Genomic DNA, 18775 nt, shown 5'->3' with positions numbered 1-18775 from the left:
AGTCACCATGCCAGAAAAAGGGCTTTCTTCCACAGGAATGGAAGCCACTGAATGGTGTTAAGAGTTTCTTTGGCTAAGTCTGTGCTAGTGAATGGAGACAGAATGGAGCCTAGAGACCAGGCAGGGGTTGTAAAGAACAGTCTCTTCAACTAGTGGATCGAGAACAAATAAAGCTTTGGAAGCAGGGGGAGGTGTTCAGATTTGGAGGGATTTATGGACTAGGGCCTACAAAACTTGGCGTGGTGGGTGGGGGAAAGAGAGAGGATAGAATAATCAAGGGTGGTGGTTGGATGACTCAGTAGCTGGCACTTACTTTGACCCAGGTATAGGGGCATAAAGATGTGAGCCTGTATGTTTTTAAAGTGCCTAGAACATTCAGGTTCAGAAGTCTAGAAGCAGTTGGTTACCCCTGGATTTTCTCATTTACTATGTCTTAGAATATTGAAAATCCTGAAATAAAAGTTGAATTTCAATAGATTTCTATTCCATTTTTGAGAATTTAAAATTCACCAAGTCTTTTGAGTATAGAAAATGACAAACACTTTGCTATTATCAGGATTAATATAGACTGGACTGGAGAGATGGTGTAGTGGTTAAGGGACCTGCCTGAGAAGCCTGACAACCGGGTTTAATTCTGCAGGACCCACACAAGCCCGATGCACAACCTAACACATGCATCTGGAGTTTGTTTGTAGGAGCTGGAGGCCCTGGAACACCCATTCTCTCTTTCTCTCTTCTTTCCCTGCTTGCAAATAAATAAATATTTAAGAAATACAAGCTTATCTTTTTCTTTTTTGATTTGTGCATGAATGTACCATGTGTGTGAGGGTATACGCATGCTTGTGTATGCACATGTGTTTAGAGATCACTGGTTGATACTGGGGTTTTCTTTTATCACTCTTCGTCTCTGAGTCCAATTCCAACCCTTCTACCTCCTCATCCTCCTGGCTCACTTCACATAAAGACTCTTTCCTCTCTGCTACAATTCTATGCATCTTACTATAGGATCTAGTCATCACACACCATCTTTCTGTCCGTTCATCATCTCACGCTGTGTCTCATTTGAGAACCCCCAATTATCAGAGGCTAAACACCACCTTGCAAGACCATAAATAATCACCTATTGAATGAAATGCCACACAGATGTCTAATCAGCACATCTACAATTACACAGTCCAGGTTTATAAAAGCTAAGAGCCAAATGTCCGCCACAGTAGGAAGAAAAATAAAAGGCCAGTTTACCTGTCAAGAAATACCACAAAAGGCTAATAATAAACCTTTATATAGTGCATAACAACTTACAGAGTAATTACATATGGACTACACAGCTCAGTTACAACTTACAGAGAAGGCAAATAGGATTTTCTTTGGGGATTTGAGACTGGGCCCTACAACACATTAAAGAGGCATTCTGTACAGTTTCATCAATGACATTTTATGTGATACCTGTTAAAACAAAATGGCACAGCGAGAGCCTCAATAAGATCCTGAAGTTCAGCTAAAGGATCAGTATCCCAGTAATGCTTGCTGCAGCACAGGCCCACGGAGCCAGAGGCAAGACGATGCTGGGCCACTGGGAAAGCACCGAGACTCCTCTGCATACTGGCAGACAGACCCTGACTAAAGGGCAAGTTCAGGGTTTAATAAAATAACTTATACTTCTGGCCAATTCAAAAGTCAGTTTGGGGGCTGAAGAGATGACTCAGCAGTTTAGGCATTTACCTGCAAAGCCTAATGACCCAAGTTAGTTCGGTTCCCTAGTACCCTCATAAAGTCAGATGCCCAAGGTGGCACATGCATCTGGATTTTGTTTGCAGTGGCTAGAGGCCCTGGTACACCCATACTCTTCCTCTCTCTGCCAGGTATGGTAGGGCATGCCTTTAATCTCAGCACTTAGGAGGCTGAGGTAGGAGGATTGCTGTGAGTTTGAAACCAGCCTGAGACTACATAATGAATTCCAGGTCTACCTAGGCTAGAGCAAGACACTACCTAAAAAAAAAAAAAAAAAAAAAAAAAAAAAAAAAAAAAAAACGAAGATAGGGTCTGGATCCTTGGATTAGAAGTTTAAATCTACTATTCACTACCATTTTACACCTAAGCATTTCTCCCCAGTTAGTTAGATCTTCTAAAATGTCAGATTTCATAATTTTTTAGAGCACTTAAGAGAATTAAGCTTCACGTGGAAAATGAAAAGAAACTGTTCGATTATAGATTTCCTTAATTACAAGGTGGTCAGTATTGTTTCTAAATTCAAAGAAAATCTTGATTTCAAGTTTTCTGTTAAAATTAAGAACAATAACCAAAAAAAAAAAAAAAAAAGTTAACCCCTTGACTCAAGTCAGTACTAGAAAGTGAGCCGTGTCCTCAGCTCAACCCGAAACGCTGTGAAGTAACCGCTCACCTGGAGGAGGAAGTCAATGGGGCAACGGGATTACTGCATTTCCTCGGAACCTGGCACATTCACACCAATCACTGCCAGTTCCCTCCACCTCTTCACCTCCCTTCCTCCTTTCTTTCTTTCCTTCCTTCCTTCACTGGCTGATTATCTGTCCTGCTATACCTCTCGGCCAGTATGCCCTCCTGTCCACATTCAGTGACCATTCCGCTCTATTCAATCCTTGCGGCATAAGTGGACGAGGTCTTCTCGTGTGCTGCCTCAGATCTGCTCAACTAAGCAGAAGCGTTAAAGCCACCCTGGGCTTCTGGCCACCCTTTTCCACTCTGCCAGTGGCAGGATCCAGAAGAGCTGCCTGCTCTTCACAGCAATGGCCTATGAAGAGCCACAGCCAACTCTCAACCAGTAATAGAACATGAGGGAAAAAGACACCATTGTTATATAAGCTCCTGCCTGAGACTGAGAGGTGGTTTTCACAGAAAAACTGACTAATGTTGAATGGGACGTTAAACTAACGATTACACTTTCTAAATTAGGTTCTCCCAAGGGAATGCAGCTGAGTGAGTTTTGGCCTTCCAAGTAGCAGAGGCCAGTAAGTTAAAAAGGAGATATAAAGGGAAGAGAAAGGAAGGGAGGAGGGTACTTAATAGTTTGGTATTGTTTATATGTAAGTACAATGATTGAGATGGGGAGGTAATATGATAGAGAATGGAATTTTAAAGGGGAAAGTGCGGGGGGGGGCGGTGAGGGAGGGTATTACCATGGGATATTTTTTATAATCACGGAAAATGTTATAAAAATTGTGAAATGAAAAAATAAAATTAAAATTAAATAAATAAATTAAAAAAAAAAAGACAAGGACCATTTCACACTAGCAGCTGCTGGTGGTTTGTGCGCAGTCTGTACCCTCAGGGATGAGGCAGATAGTTGTGATGTAAGAATGGCAAGAGGAACAGCAGGCTTGCTTTCGGGCACACAGCCTCCCTATGGTCACCCCTCCCACATTCCAAACATACAGAGCACCCAATCCCTAGTACTTGCTTGGAAGACACAACTCTGCACTGCACCATGACTGATAGTTCTTGGTGTTACTTGCAGGAAGCAGACTTTCCAAGGCTAGGAAACGAGTGTGGTTTCTCGCCTACCTGAGTTAAAGGCAGTGGTGACATTGCCATACTGGAAAACAGGGCTCTGAAGGGCCCAGCATGCAGTAGCAATACTACCTAAATTATCACCTGTGGGCATCTGACAAGAAAGTTCTGGAAGAAAGAAATCTGGCAGGCTATTATGGTGGTTACAGTGGAAATGAGAATTGCAGGGATAATGGAGTGGGCCGAGGTAGAAAGCATAAAGAGAATTGACAATTTCTGCAAAGCACATCCATGGCTCTCATCAAAGTATTGCTTAATGGTTACAGACACTAGGTTAGCACACCAAAAATCAGGGAACAAATGCTCCTGAAGATTGGCGAATACCCTATGGATTTCATTTTAAGCACAGACACACCCTAACTCCTAAGTGAAAAAGCAGGATCCTGTGAGACCTTATGTAGAGCTTGATACATGCTGGTCAGGTTGAGATCTGAGCCCTTCCAAGCTTAAAAGCACATCCACCCCCATTAGTAGTTTCTCTTGGGCTTCACCTCTGAGCAGCCCCACTGCTCACCAGTCACGGGGAACAGTTACTCACTTCACTCAACAGAAAGCAGCCTACACCCAGAACTACAGGACTACCCAACACGGAGGAAACCTGGAATGCATGAGGGATGGATCCTAATGGGCCAAATATGGAAGGGAAAAACAATGCAGATAAGAAAAAGTTCTCAGAAAACTATAGATTCACCATACAGCCTCAAGGAGCTAGGCTCTGTTCCAATGGTTTGCTCAGTTAATTGACTGAAACCTGGATTCAATGTCAGCCTGCATTAGAAACAGCTGGAACTCCCACTTAAAGCTTCCAGAGAAGATTACACACTGCGAGTGGAAAGGCCAGTGAGGCTGCAGTAGCAGCAGTACCCAAACTCATGCAGACCACAAGAAAAAGGGAAGCTAACAGGGCTTCAGTAGCTCACAGTGCAATAATCTGGCATGTTTAACTGTGAGGGCAAACTGGCTGGGAAGAAGAATTGCCCAGATTTGACAAATTCTAAAACCTGACAAATCTAGGAAATTTAACACACACACACAGCCCAAAACACATGAAGATAAATAAATGAAACCCCAAGGATCATCATAACATTCAAATTGCTGAAACTTAAGGCAAAAAATCTTAAAAGTAGCCAACAAAAAGAGACAAATTAAGTGGAGAAGAACAAAGATAAGGTCATTTAGACATTCAGAATAAGAAATAATGCAGATCAGAAGACAAAACAAAAAGGCTATATCAGGGCTGGAGAGATGGCTTAGTGGTTAAGCGCTTGCCTGTGACACCTAAGGACCCCGGTTCGAGGCTCAATTCCCCAGGACCCATGTTAGCCAGATGCACAAGGGGGCGCAGACATCTGGAAATCATCTGCAGTGGCTGGAAGCCCTGGTGCGCCCCTTCTCTCTCTCTCTCTGCCTTGTTCTCAAATAAATAAATAAAAGTAAAAACCAAAAAAAAAAAAGGGCCATATTATATATCCAGTGAAATTTAAAAAATTAAAAGAACTTATTAAAATTGAAAAATAACAGACGAAAACTTATACTAAAAGAAGGAACAGGGCTGGAGAGGTGGCTTAGTGGTTAAGCGCTTGCCTGTGAAGCCTAAGGACCCCGGTTCGAGGCTCAATTCCCCAGAACCCACGTGAGCCAGATGCACAAGGGGCACACACATCTGGAGTTCATTTGCAGTGGCTGGAGGCCCTGGGGCACCCATTCTCTCTCTGTCTCTATCTGCCTCTTTCTCTCTCTGTCACTCTCAAATAAATAAATAAAAATGCCCAAAAAATTAAAAAAAAAAGAAGAAACACTAACAGGATAACTATTCAGCTAAATATAAAATATTTGTTGCCCACTTTTTAAATCTAAATATAAGATTTGGGGCTGGAGAGATGACTTAGCAGTTAAGCACTTACCTGTGAAGCCTAGGGACCTGGGTTCGAGGCTCGACTCCCCAGGACCCACATTAGCCAGATGCACAAGGGGGCGCACGCGTCTGGAGGCCCTGGTGCACCCATTCTCTATCTATCGCTATCTGCCTCTTTCTCTCTCTGTTGCTCTCAAATAAATAAATAAATAAATAATTTTTTAAAATATATAAAAGATTTGTTGCCCACTTTTTAAATATAAATATAAAAGATTTATTTCCCACTTTTTAAAATATAAATATAAAAGATTTGTTGCCCACTTTTTTTAAAAAAGTAAGCCAAGTATGGTTGCACATGTCTTCAATCCCAGTACTTGGGAGGTAGGGGTAGGATTTCTGTAAATTCCAAGGCCAGTCTGGGATTAAGAGTGAGTTCTACGTCAGTCTAGTCTAGAATAGGACCCTGCCTCTAAAAAAAAAAAAAAAAAAAAAAAACAGGTTTTTTTAAATTAAATTTCACATGTTATGATTCCAAAATATGTAAGCCCAGAGAGACAGAAAGGAGACCGGGTATGCCAGGAGCTGGAAGAGGCAGGAACATGGAGTCACTTCTTAGAGGGTATAAAATGTTATTCTGAAATTAAAAAAAAAAAAAAAAAACATTTGGAACTAGGCAGAGAAGCAGTTGCACACGACTGTGAATGTACTAAATGCCCCTGGCTGCTCACCCTAAGATGGATACTTATTCCTTACAGGATAGTCACTTCAAATTTTAAAAAGAAACAAATGAAAGCCGGGCGTGGTAGTACACACCTTAAGACCAGCACTTGGGAGGCAGAGGTCGGAGGACAGCCATAAACTTGAGGCCACCCTGAGATTACATAGTGAATTCCAGGTCAGCCTACCTCAAAAGAGAGAGAGAGGTGGGCAGGGAGGAGGGACACAAAGGAGAGCTGGAGATGGCTCAGTAGTTACGACACTTGCCTCAAAGTGTAACCCAGGTTTGATTTCCCACCACCCATGCAAGGCCAGATGCACAAAGCGGTGCACGCGTCTGGAGCTCGTTTACAACAAGCGGCTCGAAGTCCTGGTGTGCCGATTTTCTCTCAGTCTCTCTTCTCTGTAACTCTCTTCCTCTGCTTGCAATTAAATAAATAAAAACATTTTTATAAAAATAAAAAAGGGCTGGAGTGATGGCTTAGTGGCTAAGGTGCTTGCCTGCAAGACCTAAAGACCTGGGTTCAGTTCCCCAGTACCATGTAAAAACAGATGCACAAGGCGGCGCGTGTGTCTGGAATTTGTTTGCAGTGCTAGAGGCCCTGGAGCGCCCATTCTCCACCTGCCGTAGATACACACACACATATAAAAAAGAGAGAGAGAGATGGCTATGTGAGACAAAATCAGTAACTTTACTTTCGGGGTCATGAATATATGTAAAATATATGACAGAGGGCACATCAACAGCACAAAGATGGGAACAAGAGCAAACAGCTGTTGGGCTTTTACATTGCATGTGAAGAAGCCCAGCACTGACGGTAAGCTGTTGTAAGTTCAAGCTTCACTTTATAAATTCTAGAATAATCACAGGAAGGCAAAAAAGGCCGAGTATAGTTGGACATGGTGGTGCATACTTCTAATGCCAGCACTCAGGAGGCAGAAGCAGGAGGATAGCTATGAGTTCAAGGCCAGGCTGGGACTACAGACTGAAACCCTACCTGAAAAAAAACAAAACACACACACTAACAAACCATAAATATGATGTGTCAAAGACAGACTTGAGGGACAGGACTGAAATCCATACATACACACTCAGTTATTTTCTTACAAAACTGGCAAAAGAACTTAGAAAGGTAAGGATAGTCTTTTCAACATATACCGCTGACATAACTGGTCATGGATATAGTGAAAAAGAAATTCAATCTTTATCTCAGACTATCTCAATTCATAATTCATGTCATTAAAAACTAAACCCACAAAGCTTCTAAAAGAAAATAAGAGAAAAATCTTCCTGGCTTTGGGGTAGGCAAAAATTTATTAAGATACAGACAGCACAAGCCATAGAAAAGAAAACTGATCAAATTAGCTAACATCTAATTCAAAAATAAATATCTGGGTGTGGTAGCACATGCCTTTAATCCCACCTCTTAATTGGGAGGCTGAAGTAAGAGGGTCACTATGAGTTCGAGGCCAGCCTGGGGCTACAGAGTGAGTTCCAGGACAGCCTAGACTAGAGGTCTGACCTATAAAATAAAAAAGATAAAAAGGCATCGTTGGGCTGGAGAAATGGCTTAGCAGTTTAAGACATTTGTCTGCAAACCCTAAGGATCCAGGTTCAACTCTCCAGAACCCTCGTAAGCCATGTGCACAAGGTGACACATGTGCACGGGTGGCGCACACGCACACAGGGGTGCACGTATCTGGGGTTCACCTGCAGTGGCTAAGGCCCTGGAACGCCAATTCTCTCTCTCTCATAAGTTGAAAACAAAAGCCGGGCGTGGTGGCGCAGGCCTTTAATCCCAGCACTCGGGAGGCAGAGGTAGGAGGATCGCCATGAGTTCGAGGCCACCCTGAGACTACAGAGTTAATTCCAGGTCAGCCTGGACCAGAGTGAGACCCTACCTCAAATACCAAAAAAAAAAAAAAAAAAAAAGTTGAAAACAAAAGGCATGGTTAAGGGCTGGAGAGATGGCTTAGCAGTTAAGCACTTGCCTGTGAAGCCTAAGGACCCTGGTTCGAGGCTCAATTCCCCAGGACCCACGTTGGCCAGATGCACAAGGGGGCGCACATGTCTGGAGTTTGTTTGCAGTGGCTGGAAGCCCTGGCATGCCCATTCTCTCTCTTTCTCTCTGCCTCTTTCTCTCTCTGTCTGTTGTGCTCAAATAAATTAAATAAACAACAAAAAAATTTTTCTAAGGCATTGTTAAAAAAAAAGAGAAAAGATTCTCAAGAAGATCAGGAGCCCATACCACGGTGATCTTTACACTATGTGCTGGGCTGTAAGCAATGCATCAATGGAGCCCTCTGCCTCAGAGCCCGGAGTCCCTCACTTCTGCTGCATGCAGTAGTAAGAGTAACTGGCTAGATTTTGTTTGCAGGGGGTAAGATAAAATCCCCTACCAACTGAATAGCTAAATATTCTAACTGCACACCTAGAATGGGCATACTTTATTAAATATAAATAGGGGAAAAGAGGTGTTAGAAAAAGAAAGAGAAAAAAGAAAAAATGAAGAAAAGCCAAAAAGGTCCATAGGAAAGTTCCTTGGGAAGTAGAATCCAAAAATTTGCAAAAAAAAAAAAAAAAAAAAAAACTGATGAGAGCATTTAACACACACAATAAAATTCCTCTAGACACATCCCTGAACTGTACTGAGAAGACCCTACACAGAAAGAACTGAAAAGTATGCTGACAAGAAATACAGTGAATCCTGAGAAAACTGCCTAAGCAGTACTGTGTTTGGGTTAAAAACAGGAGATATCCCCACTTAAAAGGGAGCGCTCTGTTTCAGTAGCATAGCTCAATCTCCAGAGGAACAAAGAAAACTAGAAAGGACTCTTAAGACATAAAGTAGTCCTCTGTAAGTAGCTAATTATGTCATTAGGGCAATAGGTGGTCAACCAACGTATCATGCCATCTGTGTAATAGGGCTGGGGAGAGGTTCTAAACCGATCAGGGGCCTCACCGGAGTGGTTACAGCAAGAGCCATGCCTCACCTAATACCCAGAATGGGCTGCTTCAAACACAGTACAACAAGAAGGACTTTGAGAACTGCGTCAAGAGCATACTTTCAATTCTTCCTGGTCTTTCCAATGCAGTGAAGACAGTGAAACAGAAATCACACAAATTTTTCAAGAATTACTTAATACCAGCTCGAAAGCTACTTGTTACAGACCAGAATGTCAGTGCGGCAGTAAAACCAGGGTCCCACCCTAGGTGTTCTCCAGCTCCTGAGCACACCTATGGAGGCAGGACTACAATGTAGGAGGGCAAAGCAGAATACCCCGGTGGCATTCCATCCTATCAAAAGAGCTAGCCCAAGGCAGTCATCAGCACATAGTGACTACAGAGACCTGACAGTGACCGTTATGGTCTTGGAGAGTGAGTGTGGGTCATGGCAAATCACACCAAGTGACTCCAAATGTAGTGTTCATCCCTGAGACAAACCAACAGTCTCTAACACGCAGCAAGATGTCCATCAAGTTTTCTGTACTTCAAAGGCAAAAGCCACCCAAAAGCCTTTTCATCGTACAGCATTCCCTTCCTACTTAGGCCCAGGGCTGTAGCAGCACTCTAGCAAGCATCTAGTCTGGAAACTTCAGGCATCTTCACAGCACAAGTTCACCACACCTTAGTTATTTCCACAAGCAAGAATCAGCCCACCTACACCTGGCACTACCCAGCTTTCTATTACTGCCAATCTGAAGACAGAGACATTCTGTTACTACTTAAAAAAAAATTTTTTTTCTGTTTTTCAAAGTAGGGTCTCACTGTAGCCCAGGCTGACCTGGACTTCACGATGTGGTCTCAGGGTGGCCTCAAACTCATGGCGATCCTCCTACCTCTGCCTCCCAAGTGCTGGGATTAAAGGCATGTGCCACCACGTCCAGCCTTATTTATTTATTTATTTATTTATTTATTTATTTATTTATTTATTTATTTATTTATTTATTTATTTGAGAGAGCAAGAGAGGGAAAGACAGGGAGAGAGGAGAGAAGGGGAGGGAGAGAATGGGCACACCAGGGCCTCCAGTCACTGCAAACACATGTGCCACCTTGTGCATCTGGCTTATGTGGGTCCTGGAGAATCAATTGAGGTCTTTTGGCTTTGCAGGCAAACACCTTAACTGCTAAGCCATCTCTCCAGCCCCTCTGTTACTATTTTAATTTGTATATCTCTGGTAAATAACACTTTGGCCTCCTCTTATGTAAGTTTCTATTTTGTTAAAAACTACTTATTGGGCCAGGCGTGGGAGTGCACGTCAGCACTAGCAAGGCAGAGGTAGGAGGATCACCATGAGTTCAAGGCCACCCTGAGACTACATCGTGAATTCCAGGTCAGTCTGGGCTGAGCCAGAGTAAGACCCTACCTCAAAAAAAAAAAAAAAAAAAAAAAAAACCCTACTCATTAATATTCTTTGCCTATTTTTCTAAAGGTTACTGCCATCTTAACTGCTGAGGTGTCACTCTGTGTCTAGTCAAAGTTCAATGCCGCTGGGCATGGTGGCACGCACCTTTAATACCAGTACTCAGGAGGCACAGGTAGGAGGACTGCTGTGAGTTCAAGGCCACCCTGAGACTAAATAGTAAATTCCGTATTAGCCTGAGCTAGAGTAGAACCCCCCTCTAAAAAAAACTGAGGAAAACAAAATTGTCAATGTTAAACACTGTACCTTCTCTCATTCCTTCATCTGTCATTAACTAAATGAATTTTTTATTTTTATTTATTTATTTAAAAGAGAGAAAGAATGGATGCACCAGGGCCTCCAGCCACTGCAAACAAACTCCAGATGCATGCGCCACCTTGTGCAGCTGGCTTACATGGGTACTGGGGAATCGAACAGGGGTCCTTAGGCTTCACAGGCAAGTGCTTAACCACTAAGCCATCTCTCCAGCCCAACTAAATGAAAATTCTTGATTTTACCAATGAAACTTTAATCAAAGTGATAATTTTGCCTATTATTATAGGAAAAGAGCTCAACTTCACTATAGCCCTTTTTTACACTTTGGTCTTTAACTCAGAGTAAGCTCTGTTCATGGTTGTTTGTTCTCCACAGTGACCAACCCACCCTCCTAACTCCTGTTCCTAATGATTTATGAACATCACCTTTGAATTCCTAAGTTTAATGGGTCCTCTAATTTGCTCCCTTGGTCTAATTTTTCTATTCATGCACCAATACCAGCTGTTGTAAGACAGCTCTGAAATAGTAATAGTTGCTTAAACCAACCCCACCCAAATAAATCTTTTAAGATTCAGTTACATCCAAATTTTAGATTTAGGGCCTGGGGAAATGGCTCAGTGATTAAAGGTACTTTTTTGCAAAGCCTGCCACCTGGGTACAGGTAACCAACATAAAACTTATTTATTTATTAATAAATAAAATTTTAGATTTAGGTTACTGAGTTTGTCAAACATACCAAATGTGATGATGGCATTTAAAATGAATTTCTATATTACAAAGAAGAAAAATAATATAGCTGTAATAATCTGATTCAAGAGCATGGAAATTTGTGCCATATATTTAGATCCTCTTCTTGTTCCTTATTGAAGTGTTAATGCTTCTTCTTAAAGGTCTCGTCTTACATAGGCGTGCTCAGCACTGAAATTTCTCTATCACACCTTCCAAGGCTCAGGGTCCACTGCAGAAGAGGTGGCAGAAAGAATGTAAAAACCAAAGGAAGGGCAGGACTCCTTACAATGCACTCTTCCAGACACAAAATGGCCTGGATAGCCATCACCTCACAGAGTCTGACAGTACCTATACAAGAGCCTCATAATAGAAGGGAAAGATAATATCATCAAAATAAAAGAGACTAATGGAGAAGAGGAAGGGATATGATGGCAAATGGAGCTGTGATGAGGAAAGTGAGGGGGGGAATTATTATGATTCACTGTCTGTAAATAAAACAGCATCATGGGGAAAAAAGGTCTTAGGTTATTAACTAGAGACTTTATAGTTTATTATTACATATGACATCTACTTGTACTACAATTACTAGCTTTGTAAATGCAGTGCTTATAGGTAGGCAGCCACCCTCCTAAAGTAAGAGTTTCTTTCTTGGTTTTAATGGTTCTTTCTAGTAAGTGTCATTATTATTTACTGGGCAAGCTCTGAGTTTCACAGCTTTCCTTTCAGTCTTCATACCTTATACTTCTATCTTACAATGTTAACCTGAACTTCACCTACCAATTCAACAGTCAGAGATGATGGTGACCACTGGGATGACCCAAAAGGCACCACAGTGCTGAGAAGTGACAAAGGAGTGTTCAGCACTGAAACATCTCTATCACACCCTCCAACGCTCAGGGTTCATTGCAGGAGAGGTGGCAGAAAGAATGTAAGAGCCGAAGGAAGAGTAGGACTGCTTACAATGCAACTGTCCAGGCAGAAACTGGCCTGAACATCCATGACCTCGCAGTGCCTAGCACTACCTTCACAAGACCCTAAGAAAAGGAAGAAAAGAGGATGACATCAAAATAGAAGAGAAACTAATGGTGAGCGGGAGTGGATATGATGGAGAGTGGATTTGTAAAGGGAAAAGTGGCGGGGGGGGGGTTATCATAGTTTATTGTCTTTAATTATGGAAGTTGTCCATAAAAAATTGCCAAAAAAAAAATAATAAACCAGAGATAGGAGTCATCCATCACTTGCTACGATCTTAAAGTCTCAACTATTATCATTATCATCTGCAGTAGGTTTGGTAATAACTTTTAAAAAATTAAGTACTTTTATTTATTTACTTATTTGAGAGAGAGACGCACACCAGACCTCCAGCCACTGCAAATGAACTTCAGATGCATGTGCACTTGTGCATCTGGCTACGTGGATACTGGGGAATCAAACCTGAGTCCTTTGGCTTGACAGGCAAACACCTTAACTGTTAAGCCATTTTTCCATCCTGTAATGACTTTTATCTGGTTATCTTGTACTATTAGCTTTCTAAAAGTTTTTTTCTAATTTTAATTAATAAATAGGTGATGAATCTTAAATAGCTGATGGCATCAAAGGAGATAATCACATTTTTTTCCTTTCACCTACTAATACAATAGACTGCATTGATATACAGATGTTGAAGCAAACTGGGGCAAGCTATGAATCATTCTTTTAACATATGGCTGGATTTGATGAACTGGCATTAGACAGGATTTTCATTTCTATGCTAATAAATGTTAACACCTATAATTTTCTCTTAATTAGTTTTCAAATCAAGATTTCACTAACCCTGTAAAATGATCTTGGTGTTATTTGTTTTGTTAATGATGTTTTGCTCCTATCCTCCAGAACTCAGAAAAGGAAATGATTAAGTTTGAGGGCCTCACTTCTAAGAGTATCTGGATGAGCTTACAGGAGGGCAAGGCCTTAGGTAAGATTAGTTCAAATGTGCTTCTGATATCAATTTTCAACTAACAGCTATCTAATAATCATATATTTCACCTGTTTCCAAGTTACTAACATATGTAAGTAATACTTCTTTTTTTCTATTTTTTTTTTATTTATCTACTTGAGAGAAAAGAGGGAGGGAAGGAGAGAATGGGCGCACCAGGGCTTTCAGCCACTGCAAACGAACTCCACACATGTGCCTCTTTGTGCATCTGGCTTACATGGGTCCTGGGGCATTGAACCTGGGTTCTTTGGCTTTGCAGGCAAATGCCTTAGCCACTAAGCCATCTCTCCAGCCAGTAATACCATTCTTTTTAAAAGTCTGATGGTTCTGTCATTTATTTGAAGCTTTTTTTTTTTTTTCACTCTAGCCCAGCCAGACCTGAAACTCAACCAGCAGGCCTTCAACTCAACAGCTATCTTCCCACTTCAGCCTCCCAAATGCTGGGATTACAGACGTAAACTACCGTGACCCAACCTGCCACTTTTTTTGTTGTTGTTAATCCTATCAAATGTCTGCTTAGTTTATTAAACTTTTTTCAATGAACAATCTTTTGGCTTAGAAAATCCTTTTGTTCTTAACTTTACTGATTTCTCCTCTTTATACTGATCTTTCAACTTTTCAAAGAAATTTTATTTACGCATTAATCCAAGTTTCCTTTGGCATTGAAAGGAAACCACCCTGTCACTTTATACAAGGTCTAGTTTCACAATGTAACCTTCAACACACAAACTACATATTGTAAACATTAGTCTTGTGTATGCATTGCAGGGGAGGAAAAAAAGTCACACACCGACACGTCAGTGTCTCTGACTACAGCAGTAGTGTCTTGAAGGCAAATAAATAAGGTCGTGTTCTTTTTTTTTTTGTCTAAGGTTGTGACTACATATCTGCAACAGAGCAAACATTTTCTCTCTAACAGCGAAATGGGTAACTGATGGTCCAGCTTAATAACATTAGTAACAAAAGCCTGGCTTGGGGGCTCACACCTATAATCCCAGTAATGGAGGCTGAGGTAGGCAGCTTGCTGTGAGTTCAAGGGCAGCCTGAAGCTACACACTGAGTTCCAAGTTAGACTGGGCTAGAGTGAGACTGCTTCCAAGAAAAGTAACAAAAAAATAATAATAATAACATTAGTAAATAGAGATGATTTTCCAGTTGTTTTATCAGATGCCTCTTTAAAGACATTCATTTCACACCACCACCAACGGAATACCACATTCTTTTCCTAACTAGGGAAGTATATATGTCCTGAGTGGGAACATTTTGGGTTACTTTTAGTCTTGAAACTTTCTGCCAGCAACTGCGAGCTAAGGCAGAGCACTAAAAATTTTAGCATGTAACAAAATCTTGGGTACAGGCACAGGATGAACTGCTTCCCTGAAAAGTGGCTTTTATACTTCGACTTCAAACACAGCTTGTCGCAGAGTTCCCACTGCATTGGGGGACCGAGTCACAATTCTGTAGCAGGATGCAAAAGTGTAGAGGGTGGGAAGGAACAAGATGTAGCTATACACAGAGGTCAACTTCCCGATTCCTGACTAACAGCCCAAAGAGAACTTGCCAAATTTCTTTGCTCTCCCTGGCTGCAAGACCGACTAGCTCACGAAACTCAGGCAGCCTTACTTTCACTCAGTCCCGCCCCCCGGCACGGAGGGTGAAACTTTAAAGGGGGAAAGGGGGGGGGGGTTACAGAGGAGACAAGAGCTTCCTGACATTGAGAGATGGCCAGGTGTGATAAGGATCGTGTCTGCGGCAGAACCCGGGCTGCGGGCGTCGCCGGCTGCTTTCCCTAAGCCAGGTAAAACCAGGAGCGCTCAAGGGCCGCCGGGGCGCTGGCCGCAGACGGCGAGCGGGGGCTGGGGAGGGACCGGGAAGAGACGAGACCCAGGCCTGAAAACAAAAGCTAGTGGGGTCGCCTCCTCGTCGGGGAGGGGGAACGAGAGAAGCCCAGGCTGCTCCCGGGGGGTGTCAAAGGCTGGACTCACGGAACTTGGAGGTGGAGGTGTTGATGTTGATGGTGGAGCTGGGGGCGGGGGCGGGGGCCGCCTTGGCCACGGCGTCGCAGCCCTTCACCATCATGATCACCCCGGTGGCCTCGGGCGGAGGCGGCGGGCCCATCGGGAGCCCCTCCTTGGGGCCTTTCCTGTCCATGGACACCGCGGGCACGGCCAGCAGCTGAGCCCCCGGAGGCTCGCGGCCAAGGTCTGGGATCGACGGAGGGGGCGGCGGCTGCCGGAAGCCGTCCACGATGGCCTCCCAGTTGTTGTGGTTCTGGTCGTCCATCATCGCCTCGTAGGCGAGCACCTCCTCTTCTTCCATGCTCTCCTCCATCCTGTCGGGCCGCCGGCACGCGCCCGCCTCACAGGCACCTGCCGCCCGCCTCAGCCCCCGGGGCCAGGCGGGAGGAGGACACAGCGGCCTGCTCCACTTCACATCGCCTGGAGTCGGTGCCGGAACCGGGACCGGAACCGGAACCGGAACGGGCGCGGCGGACGGGCCCGGGGCGCGCAGGGTCTCAGGCGCGCCGTTGGAACCGCTCTCGGAGAGGAAGCGCGGACTGCGGTGGACGCTCCGGGGCTCTGGTTCTGGGAGAGGCAGCCGTAAAGCGGCGGCGCCCCTCACGACATTTTGCGGCGTCTTTCAACAGGCGGTTGGAAAGGGCGATAGGGGTGTGGCCAGCCAGACACGTGGTGCGAGGGAAAGCAAAGCGAGAAGCGCGGTGGTGGGGGCGGGAGCTGTGAGTCACCCCAACGCGACGGGACCGAGAGGCTCGCCCCGCCTTGGCTAAGCCGTCGCTAGGGAGCGCGGAGACGAACAGCCGCTGGCCCCGCCCCCTCAGGCGGACCCCCGTCATAAGCGAGTTTGACGTGCGCACGCGCGTTCTCGATCCGGTTACCGGGACAACGGGGAGCCCGGCCGTGCTGGAGGGTGCGCGTCGAGCAGGCTTCGGCTGTAAAGCTAACTAATTTTCTATCCTTTGTTTCTAATGATTGTTTTCTGTCGTTTTGAGACAGTCTCGGCGTATAGCGCCGGCCTGCCTGCAGCACGGGGTGATCCCCCTGCCTCAGCGTCCCCGGTCTGGGCGTTCGCTCGCTCTGTCTGCGAGGCCGCAGCCCCGGGTAGAGAGCGGAAACCGAGCCGCCTGGCCCTGCACGCGCCCTCAGCCTCCTCCCAGACAGCCCCAAACTCTCACGAACGGTTTTGGATTTTGGTTGGGTTTTTTTTTTTTGGGGGGGGGGGGTCCGAGGTCGGGTCTCGCTGTAGGCTGACCTGGAATTCACTATGGAGTCTCAGGGTGGCCTCGAACTCACGGCGATCCTCCTACTTCTGTCTCCAGAGGGCTGGGATTAGAGGCGTGCACCACCACGCGCTGCTATATTTTGTTTGTTTTTGTTTTTTCGAGGTAGAGTCTCCCTCTAGCCCAGGCTAAGCTGGAATCAGTCTCAGGCTGGCCTCGAACTCACAGTGATCCTCCTACTTTCAGCCCAGTCCTTTTGAAATTTATTTCCAGAGAGACAAAGAATATGAATGAATATGGGTGCACCAGGGCTCCTAGCCACTGCAAAACAAATTCCAGAGGCATGTGCCACTTTGTGCATCTGGCTTTATGTGAGTATTGGGAAGTCGAACCTGGTTTATTAGGCTTTGCAGGCAAGTGCCTTAATCACTTAGCCGTCTCTCCAGCCCCTCGTTTTGTTTTGTTGTATTTCGACAGTATCTCACTCTAGCCCAGGCTGACCTGGAACTCAATGTAGAGTCTCAGCTTGGCCTGGATCTGACAATGATCCTCCTACCTCAGCCTCCCAAATGCTGGGATTAAAGGCATGCACCACCACTCCCAGCTCCCTCTTTATTTATTTATTTATTTATTTATTTATTTATTTATTTATTTATTTATTTATTTTAATACCAAGCTGAGTACCCTGCTTCACAAATGTAAGTACAAATGGGAGAGATATATGTATGTGCCTCAAGGACCAATGATGTAAATTAAAGTGTATTATGCCCTAGTAATTAACTTCAAACTTTTGGTGATTTGGTTGGTATTTAGAGATGGGGTACAGCATTATCAGAGACATTGACCCAAGAGTGGGCTCACGCTAACAATTAACGACATTCTTCTCTAGTCCCAGGTATTAATCTGTTGGTTTGGTTTTGCTGGCTTGATTGTTCCTGTCTCCTACTAACATAGGAGCTTTATTAAAGCAGGATAAATATTCCAGTATAATACATTTCTAAGTTTTTATAAGTGAAGAGTTTGCTAATTCAAAACATCCATAGTGAAGACCGGAGGATAGTATGATTGTAAATGACTTTAGTCTTCTTACAGTGTTTTCTTTGTTATCCACAATAAGAATCTAGTATTTTTATAATCAGGAAACTATCCCAAAACTTATGAATTAGCAAATAAAAGAAACATTAAGAAAATATACAGGATGGAGAGATGCCTTAGCAGTTAAGGCACTTGCCTGTGTAGCCTAAGGTACGAGGTCCAATTCACCAGAACCCATGTAAGCCAGATGTACAAAGTGGCACATGCATCTGGAGTGTGTTTGTTTTCAGTGGTAGAGGCCCTGGCATGCCCATTCTCATCCCCCCCTCTAGTAAATCAATTAAAATATTGAAAGAAAGTATAAATTGGGATGGAAAGATACCTTAGCAATTAAGAGTATTTGCTTGCAAACCTAATGACCTGGGTTTGATTTCCCCAGTACCCACATGGATGCACAAAGTGGTTAGGCTTCTGGAGTTCGTTTGCAATGGCCAAAGGCTCTGATGTGTTCCTTCCCCCCCCCTTTCTGTCCCTCCCCCTCTCTCTCCTTCCCTCTACCCCCTCTCTCTTTCTCTCACTCTCTCTCTCTTCAAATATTTCAAAAAAGAAAGAAAGAATAAATTGGGATAAGTTTCTGCAAGTCAGGTGTCTTATACCTTTAGTCCCAGCACTTGGGAGGCTGAGCTGGAAGGCTTGATATAATAGTCAGCTCCACAATGCTGGGCTGAACATGCAACCAAGCATAATCTAGAGGAGGAAGGAATTTATTTCAGGCTTACAGATCTGAAAGAAGTCCCATCAGTGATGGAAGAAGTGAGCTCCCATTCATAAATCCAAGCAGAGAAGAAAACCACCAGCAGCCAGCAAACAGCAGAAGCAGCAAGCACAGAACTGGCAGCAAGCAGGACTCCCAGAGTGCGAACTCCCCTTACAGCTTTGGCCTGGAATTCATACCCACCACCAGACACACCTTTGGGCTGGACCCCAGGATCCACCCCTA

The 18775-nt window shown here is 44.0% G+C and overlaps 1 protein-coding gene across 2 annotated transcripts in view; it reads right to left on the bottom strand.

The window, feature by feature from the left end:
* Cacul1 (CDK2 associated cullin domain 1) overlaps positions 1-16091 on the bottom strand; it is an 84126-nt gene extending 68035 nt beyond the window's left edge. The window contains exon 1 of one of the 2 annotated variants that reach the window (XM_045158287.1): positions 15488-16091. In XM_045158287.1, the coding sequence (XP_045014222.1) occupies positions 15488-15833 (346 nt within the window). In that variant the 5' untranslated portion in view covers positions 15834-16091. The remainder of the gene's footprint in view (positions 1-15487) is intronic. The other variant, XM_004659297.2, reaches the window with a different exon arrangement.
* Between the last annotated feature and the right edge of the window lie 2684 nt (positions 16092-18775).

This window comes from Jaculus jaculus, chromosome 1 (assembly GCF_020740685.1).
Source record: "Jaculus jaculus isolate mJacJac1 chromosome 1, mJacJac1.mat.Y.cur, whole genome shotgun sequence".
Taxonomy (NCBI): domain Eukaryota; kingdom Metazoa; phylum Chordata; class Mammalia; order Rodentia; family Dipodidae; genus Jaculus; species Jaculus jaculus.
The sequence above is the reverse complement of the archived record's forward strand: the minus strand, read 5'-3'. Positions and strand labels throughout refer to the sequence as shown.